The sequence below is a fragment of the Pyrus communis genome, chromosome 14 (assembly GCF_041283825.1).
Source record: "Pyrus communis isolate YQ-2024b chromosome 14, ASM4128382v1, whole genome shotgun sequence".
Classification (NCBI taxonomy): Eukaryota; Viridiplantae; Streptophyta; class Magnoliopsida; order Rosales; family Rosaceae; genus Pyrus; species Pyrus communis.
In genome coordinates this window covers 26,556,402-26,566,069 of record NC_142578.1, presented here as the reverse complement: position 1 = coordinate 26,566,069, position 9,668 = coordinate 26,556,402, and the positions used below count along the sequence as shown (strand labels likewise).

The 9,668-nt window shown below is 39.2% G+C and overlaps 1 protein-coding gene across 1 annotated transcript; it reads left to right on the top strand.

The window, feature by feature from the left end:
- On the top strand, positions 1-2,342 carry LOC137713407 (uncharacterized). Its single transcript, XM_068452701.2, has 4 exons — positions 1-1,048; positions 1,153-1,275; positions 1,684-1,912; positions 2,084-2,342. Coding segments are annotated over exons 1-4 (960 nt in total). The 5' UTR covers positions 1-442; the 3' UTR covers positions 2,086-2,342.
- Positions 2,343-9,668: the final 7,326 nt, after the last annotated feature.

Here is a 9,668-nt window from a genome sequence, read left to right as displayed (position 1 = left end):
TTTGTTTTGATTATTTGTTTGGTGTTTGTTTTAGGTTTTTGGATATTAATTCATAGATATTATTTCGCGAATGATTAATTGAAGGAATAAATTTTACTTTTGTGTTTTTGAACTGTGTTAGTTGAAGTTAAGTTAAGGACATGTATCACTCAATTAGACAAGGCACAAAGAGGTCATAGACAGTTTTGGACGTAAAAGATTTTGACTCAAAATTTTAAATCAAATAACGTGTCATCAATAAAAAATAAACACGTTAATTAACAATTAAATCATAAAAACCACATCATTATTATTTTTTTAATTTAAAATTTTAGTGTTCTTAACATTAAAAAAAAAAAAAAAAAATTATGACTCTCCTCCGCTGCTTGAAAACATGAAGGCAGATCATAAAGGGAGAAGTCCCCCAGAAGATACCCACAGAAAAAAATCAGAGCATTGAGCAATGGAATTCCCAAATCAAAGAAACCACCATCACCGTCATCATGATCAGAGGGACGAGGAAGAAAGAGAGAATTACCCACCACCGGGAACTAGGCTGTCTCCTTTTGATCAACCTCCACCTCCTCCGAGACCTTCCTACTATGGAGAGGATCAACATCCACCACCACCACCTTCCTACTACAGAGAAGATCAACCACCACCGGATTCATACTACGAAGCAGATAGACCACCACCATCCCGTGTGAGCCATGTGTCCCACTCTTCCCATGGTTTTGCACCTCCAAGTCCACCCTCCCAACCCCAAGGCTTTCTCCACCACCCACCACCAGTGCAGAATTACAACTACCCATCGTCACAAGCTACTCCAAGTCCACCGCCTGTTACCGTGCACCATGTTGCTCACCAAGTTCACCATGAATCCCCTGCTGCTCAGTTTGGAACTGAAACCCATCAGACTTCTCATTTGCCCTCTTCCTCTCCCAACAACTCTTACCTCTCGAACAAGCCCACTTTTAGAATCTTCTCAAAGGCCGATCCCAATTTCTCTCTCAGCATCAGAGAGGGCAAGGTCATTCTTGCCCGATCCCAACCAACCGATGACTTCCAGGTCTCTAGCCTCTCTCTCCTTCCCTCCATTTGATTTAATTATTCTCCCTTGCGTGTGAATGTGATTGGATTTGCTAATTCTTGTGGGATTGGATTGGATTGCAGCGGTGGTACAAAGACGAGAAGTACAGTACACAGGTGAAGGACGAAGAGCGCTTTCCTTCCTTTGCTCTCATCAACAAAGCCACTGGCCACGCCCTGAAGCATTCCATCGGAGCCACTCAGCCTGTATGGTTCTTGTTTCCAAAACTCTATAATTTGCTGAATCCGTGTATTTTGTTTGCCATTGCTAATATTAACATTGCAGGTCTAGCAGTTGTTTAATATGTTACAAACTTGGACAGTTGTGGAGTTCAAAGCCTTTCTCTTTAAGTTTTTTCTTGTCCTGCTCAACATTCTTTCTTTGATTGGTATATATGCCTTGCTCTGTGTTTGAGACTTGCAAAAGTACAAATTTCTATGAAAAAACAGAAATTTATAAGCGGTAGAAAAAGACTCTTCACAAATACCCCTAGTCTTGTGCACATGCAAATTATATTCCTTGTGATTCTAAATTTTTCATTGCTTTTTGTGGAGCCTAAAGATGCTATGAGTTTTAAACAATCAATAGTAAATCTGTCTTGTTTCATCTTGCAGGTGCAGTTGAGACCTTATAATCCCGATGATCTTGATGAGTCTCTACTGTGGACTGAGAGTGCAGACTTAGGTGACGGTTTCAGAACTGTTAGGATGGTTAATAACATTCGCCTTAATCTGGATGCTTATCATGGTGACAAGAAATCTGGGGGTGTTCATGATGGCACTACCATAGTTCTGTGGAATAAAAATAAAGGAGATAACCAGAGATGGAAGATTGTACCCAACTGTAAGTTGTCTACATATAACTCGAAAGACCAAGCAATTTCCTTGGAGATTTTTCATTTGCTTACTTCAATCTTTGGATTTCTTAATGGTTTTCCCGAGCAATGTTATCTCCCATTAAGTCATAAGATTCCTAATAACTAATTTCTTTCCCTTTTAATGATGCTAAATGCAGGATCCTTTTGCAGTAATGCTGCTATGAGTTATTGCAACATCACGTGCTTAAAAAAAGTGTTAAAGTTTGGAAGACTCCTAGTTCTCATGGTGAGGGATGTGAGTTTTAAGTTTATCTGTGTGAAACTATTAATGTGTGTTTAAGTGTCAAACTGTCAACTACTACTGCTGTGGCTCATATTTATAATGTGTTATCGAAAATAGAGAGTTAATTATGTATTTATAATCTATCGAAATAATTATCTACTAATTTTCAACAATTTGTGCAATGCCTAAAGTTTTTCGCTGTCATTATTACTTGTTTCTTTACTTAGGATGCTTTTAGTTACACCTCAGAGGTATCAATGATAGAGGCATAGGTTGAGTGTAGCGCGTAAAAGATAAGTATTGAATTCTTGAGGTGCGGTTGCACTTGATTATGGATCACACATTAACAAATGTTCCTTGGGCCCTCCCAAGTGCATGTGCTTAGGTTGCCTAAATCTCTCCTAAACCAATGGTTCCCAAGGTTCGGTTGAACCACAACAACCAAGGTCTTGTGACTGGAACAGTTTGGGTTAGGAGCTCATGCAGGCAGACTATTGAAATTTTCAGCAAATGGGTAGTGAAAGTACGGGGCTCATGAGATTTTATTGAAATTTGATGCTTACCCAATTAGGTTAGTAAATTTTTCTGTTTATGGTTTTAGAGTCTCTAACGTATGAGAAACTATGGTGTTGAATCAAGAAAGATGATCTTTCAATTACTGAGAGTCGGGGTCTGTCCCTTCTTTGAATTCTTTTCCCTTTTGAAGTTAATGTAGTAGAAAATGTCATGAGATGAAACCATGCCCTGGAATGTGTTCGTTCTCTGTTTTACCTGAAAATCTATCTTGGTTACATGGTACTTTTTGAAAAACACTACAAAGCGATCTGCCACTCCTAATTCTTTCTTTTGAATTGGGATAACGTACGGAAGACCGACTGGTGAGCTCTATTGTCATATGATATACATGTAAAAAGCCTCCTACTTGACTAGAGTCGGGTCCAAAGCAATCTTGTTTATTCATAATTTAGCACCCACCATTAGTCCCTGTGTGTGGTTACACTTACAGCTTGGCCAGAGTCGGGTTGAAAGCAATCTTGTTTATTCATAATTTTGCGGCCACCATTAGTCCCTGTGTGCGGTTACACTTACAGCTACGAGCATCATCTATTTGTACATGAATGAATCCCAGAAAAAGATGCCTGAAACGAAAGGATGGATAAGTTGGAGTGTTCGTTTACCCGTTACGAATTCGGACCCATACATGGCATGATCCATATCGGACCTATATATCGGTCGGGATGTGGACTAAGGTTAGAATCGTTAGATATAGTTAAACTTGATGGCATTTGCTATTTCTCTTCTCTTTGTAATGTTGGAACAAGTCGTAAAATGGATTCACCCCTTCCCCACTCACTGAAACGAGCACGCTAGAATTCTAAAGAACTGATGCATTTGTTTCATCCAACTATCTCGGAATCGATTAGCTTTAGAGACTAAGTTATTAGCTTAGCTTGCACTAAGCAAAATAAGAATAATAAAGTGTTTGGTGTAGTTCCAAACTAGAACTTGGACTAAAATGTTTTAGACTCAATAGTTCTGTTAATAGGACAAGAAGATATTAAGAAACAACTGCAACGCCAAATTGAACACGAGATTTTCAAGGCTAACTACTTTGAAATTTCATTAATCATGGCAGCATTCCTCATTGCTAAATCAATCAAGGAGGCCACAAAACAGACAAGCAACTAAAATCAACATAAACACCCCAAAATATTTATTACAAATAGAACAAAGCAATGAAATTACATAAGATATAAGAAAAACAAGGAAAAAATTGCAATCACTAAGAAAATGTAGGAAAATAATAGAGACCAGAATCTCGAACTTTAACCAAGCTCCATAGTTTCCCAATTCTAGGTTTGCAATCGAAAATCCATGTGCTTGATAACAAACTACAGCAAGCACATAACAAACACAAAAGATTCAATCTTCTCTTAGTTTTCCTACCAACCAAACAAAATTAAACAATAAAAAATAGAGGAACTGCTACACTTTAGTTGAGACGTTGAGAATATCACCAAAGATCTCTCAAATTTAAGACAGAGCTCGTGGGTTCTCAAATTGAGGTTTGAATATGAGGTCTCGTTCATGGTTCACGGCGAGGAGAGAGAGTGTGTGGTGGTGGTCTGGCAATGTTATCTCTTTAGAGTTGGTGAGTGTAAGCGATGGTGGTTCTCGATCTTCGTGAGAACAAAGAGCAAAGAAAGGACACGAGCAGACGAAGCGAAGCGAAGGTCTTAACAGTCCCTTGGTTTTTAGATGGTCTTGCTAAGACGTTCTAGCGAGGGAGTTAGTCGATGCGAGTGCCCTTAGATCCCTTTAAACTTAATTCATGCACGTAACAAATATGGGATTACACTAATAAGTAGTCTAGTCCATTTTAGTGAAATTCAGCAAGGCCGAACAAATGCTCCTTAAAGGCTTGCTATACGAGCCCTAGCAGCCCAACCTTATAAGGCAACTCTAATTCACCTGCCCATCTGCCACTAGATATTTGAAATTTTGTTGCTAAGTCGTCGAAACACCTAGAAGGAGGGAACAACAATCCTTCCTCCACTGTTATAAAACAATTGTTGTGGCCTATATTAACTGACAGGGGAAGGGGCCAGCGGCATAGAGAAATAATAGAGAGACATATATGTTTGTAGGGTTGTGTAGAGGAATGTGTGCGTTATTCCCCCTACGCAGTGCCTTTATTTATAGTAATAAGGGAAAGAAGAAATCTTTCATCCCCAAGGAATACAAGTCCATATAAGAAATAATAACTAGAATCAAATCTAATCTATGATTTACACAATCACACTTAAACTAGAAGTTTACAATACTCCCCCTTAAGTGTGTAAATACTCAAGTCGATTTGGCATCATGTAGAGGTTGAGGAAGTCGACTTGTTAGCACTGATTTTGGAAACACGCTATTCTCAATAAGGTAGGAACTTGCATAAGGAAGTAAGTCTCACAAAAAACCCTATGGCTATGGCAAAAACCTTATTAGGGATAAAATCCATAGTCTAAGGTAAAATGCAAGAGAAATGCAAAATCAAATTAAATGTTTACGGGATGTCATCAGGGATATGATCAACCCAAGGTAAAGGTGGGTGCCTCATTAAAACCTAGTTAGGTAGCAAAAAACCAATGGGAAAAATGCTCCTAATGGTATAGAAAAAGAGTTCATTAAGATCAAGCAAGTATTCTTCAGGATACTCCCCCTGAGTTTGACACAATTTCAAATAGAACTAGCAATGTTACAACTCAGAAATTTTACGCATACCAATTCCTTGAACAAGCTTCTGAAACATCGCCTTCAGTAGTGATTTGGTAAATAGGTCGGCCAAATTGTCTTGTGAACAGATTTGCATGACTTCAATCTTCTGATGCTCTTATTGTTGATGTGAGAAGAAGAACATTAGCGCAATGTACTTAGTGTTGTCTCATTTGATGTAACCCTTCTTGAGTTGTTCGATGCATACTGCGTTATCTTCATAGATCGTCGTCGGGACATCAACGACGGGGTAAAGATTGCAGGAGCTTCGAATATGGCCCACAAATGCTCTCAACCAAAAGCATTCCCAAGTTGCTTCATGTAAGGCAAGAATTTCAGCATGGTTTAGTTGACCTCCAAGATATTGCAGTGCCTCCAACGGTAAAAACATAACCCGTTTAAGAGCGCGCCTTATGCGGATCAGATAAATATCATGCATCAGCATAACCAATAAGGTGAGAATGCGTCATCACTCAAGGATCCATAAGGATAAAACAAGCTCAAATCCGTAGTACCCTTAAGGTAACGAAAGATGTCTTTAACACCAATCAAGTGTCTGCGTATTGATGCATTATTGTATCTTGCCAAAAGATTAACAGTGAAGGAGATGTCGGGTCTAGTGCATTGAGCTAAGTACAATAAAGCGCCTATCGCACCTAGATAAGGAACTTTAGGCTCCAAAATCTCTTCACCATTTTCCTTCGAACGGAAGGGATTTCATTTTCCATCCGAACGGAAGGGATCTCGTTTTCTATCCAAACGGTGCTCTATCTCGAGACCGAGATAGTATCAAGTATTTCCTAGATCTTTCATCTCAAATTCTGACTTCAGGTGCGCAGCAGTTCTCGCGAGCTCTTCAGGAGTTCCGATAAGGTTCATTCATCAACATATACTGCAATTATCACAAAACTGGAATATGACTTTTTAATGAACACACAAGGGCATAGTTCGTTGTTCACATATCTTTGGCTTGTCAAATACTCACTCAAGTGGTTATACCACATTCTTCCAAATTGCTTCAAATTGTATAATGAACGCTTCAGCCGAGTTGAGAGTGTGTTCCGGGGTTTGGAAATATTTGATCCAATCAATGTAAGTCATTCGGGAACTTTCATATAATTTTCCATATCAAGATTCCCATAGAGATACGTAGTTACTACATTCATCAGCTGCATACTCAGTTTTTCAGAAACTACTAAATTGATAAAGTAACGAAAAGTAATCACATCCATAACGGATGAATAAGTTTCATCATAGTCAATCCTGGGGCGTTATAAGAAGCCTTGCACAACAAGACAAGCTTTGTAACGCATAATTTCGTTCTTCTCATTACACTTCTAAACGAAAACCCACTTATAGCCAACGAGCTTCACATGTGGAGGAGTGGAAGCTACAGGTCCAAACACCTTACGTTTCGCAAGCAAATCAAGTTCAACTTGGATTACTTGTTTCCAGTTTGACTAATCAGTTCTACATCAACATTCATCAACAGAACAGGGTTCAATGTTATTGTTTAATATGATCTCAGTAGCTACTTCATATGCTAATGCATCATCGACGATCATCTCATTTCTACACCACATATCATCTAAGCTAGCATAATAGACTGAAATCTCACAATTTTCGGGATGTGGGTTCGTCTCTTCAATGACACTTTCATAATCTAGAATTTCCTCATAAGTTGGATAGAATGAGTAAATGACAGTCGGATTCATGGTAGGTTTTTCAGGTGCCTGTGCAGTGGGTTTCCTCTTCCGGGGGTGTGAATCCTTTGAACCAAGAGGTCTATCACGCTTATGTGTAGAGGCAGATGATTGGCTAGCCGCTAATATACGTAGATCGCCAAAGTTGGCATCCCGGGCGTCCAGGAGGGAAGTTCGTCATACATTTGGTACATCCATTTTTGCAGGCACATTCGCAGCTAAAATATGTGATCTTGTCACTCGAGTTAGATCGGTGAAAACATATGACAATCCGCGAAACGAGTTGTAAACAGATCCTCTGTCAAAGGTACTAAGTAATGAATAATCGAAAGAGAATCATATCCGAAATGGATTCTCATCTTTCACTGAGGCCCTGTTTTTGTACGTAAGGACAGTAAAATTAGCACATAGACCGCACAACCAGAAATGTGCAGATGCAATTTGTAGAGTTTGTATCTAGTAGCCAACTGAATGGCTCTATATGGTTGGGTCGCAACAGCCTCAAGCGGACCATTATGGCTGCGTGCAATATTGCATGGCCCCAAGCAGCGATTGGAAGCTTGGAATGTATAACCAACGATCGAATAATCATTTGTAAGCACTTAATGAATGTCTCTGCCAAGTCGTTCTGCGGGTGAACATAGGGTACATGATGTTCAACTTCAACCCCAACCGACATGCAATAGTCATCAAAAGTTTTAAATGTGAATTCTCCAGCATTATCCAATCGAATAGATTTGATCAGGCAATCAGGGTGGTAAGCCATAAGCTTGATAACATGAGTCAATAGATTAAAGAATGCAGCGTTCCTTGTGGACAACAAGCACACAGGTGACCAACATGTGGAAACGCCAACCAAAACCATAAAATATCTAAATGGTCCGCATAGAGGGTGAATCGGTCCACAAATGTCCCCCTGAATCCTTTGTAGAAAAATATAAGAAGGCTTAATAATAAGATTTCCCATGGAACCTTTTTGACATGCGATTCCTTGAATCGAACCTAAACTTCGGGTTAATGGATGCCCATGTGTTGATTCAAGGATACAGCGCATAGTTGTTCATCTAGGGTGTCCCGAACGATCATGCCAAAGGGTAATTTTATGTGTGGTCCCAGAGGTAGGGCTGGCAACATAGTGGCTTTCTATAGGGCATATGGCCATAGTAAACAGACCACTCGGGATACGTTTCATCTTCTCTAGAATACGCTTCTGGCCGTATTCATAGGAAGTTATGCACAAAAATTCAACTCCATTTTCTACATAGATTTCAACGTGATAATTATTATTTTTAATGTCCTTAAAACTCAACAACATTCTTCTGGAACGCGGAGAATAAAGTGCCTCATCAAAGGTCAAAATTGTACCATTGGACAACATTATAGTGTCTTACTGTATCCTTCGATTAGGTTGGATGGGCCTAAGAAGGTTGTCGAAGGTGCATTTCAGGTATAAAGTTAGTGAAATAGATGCGTTCACACAAAACGGTTTGCATGGTTCAGCCATGGTTTTAGGTGCTTTGCCCTTATACTTGAATGAAAATTAATTTGAATCGGTCACATGCATAAAAGTTCTAAAAACCAATATCCATTCAAAATAATTTTAGGTATTCAAAGGACAGTAATTAATTAAAAACTTAATATCCATAAAACAAATCACCAACAAATAATCCAAACATAAAGGAAAAATTGTTCAAAATTAACCAAAAACACATGGAAGGGTTCAGCCATTAGGTGGAATTCGGCCCCAATGTCTAAATTTCAACTAGAAAAATAGAACGTTTAAGATTCTAATCTTCCATAGGAGTAATGGCCTCTTAAAAGTCAGAAACCTCCATCTTGGTACTCTCCGGTTCATCTACTTGCATAAAGTTTGATTCAAACTTCTTACGACGAGAATGATATTCAGCTACAAGCTTCTGGGGAGCTCGGTAAACACAGGACCAATGATCTCTTGAACCATAGCGATAACACATATATGCATCCATGGTTTTAGGTGCTTTGCCCTTATTCTTGAAGTTTGGGGCCTTGGGAGCGAGGTTAGGGTGCTTCTGGGCTTTGTTTCCTCGCTTAGATGGGCTTTGTCTCTATTGATTTTGATGGGGTGGCTTCTGGCCATCCCTACCATACCTATTATGGCGTTTTGGGAGCCTGTTTGTGTTATAGTGTGTTTCAAGGATAGCAGTTGCCCTAGTAGGTAGAGCTTGATGATTCTTCATCAACAGTTGATTCTGCTTTTCAGCGATAAATAAAACAAAGATCAAATCCAAAAACTTAGTGAACTTCTGAGCTCTATATTGCTGTTGCATGACAATATTAGTAGCAAAGAATGTCGAATAGGTCTTCTCTAGGAGATCATCTTCAGTCAAAGTCTTGTTACAAAACTTGAGAAGTGATCGGAATCGACAAGCTTCAAAATTATATTCATTCACAGACTTAAAGTCTTAGAAGCAGAAATGCTGCCAGTCATGTCTTGCTTCAGGCAAGAAGAAGTCATTTTGGTGATCAAAGCGATCAGCCAAAGCGACCTAGAGTACT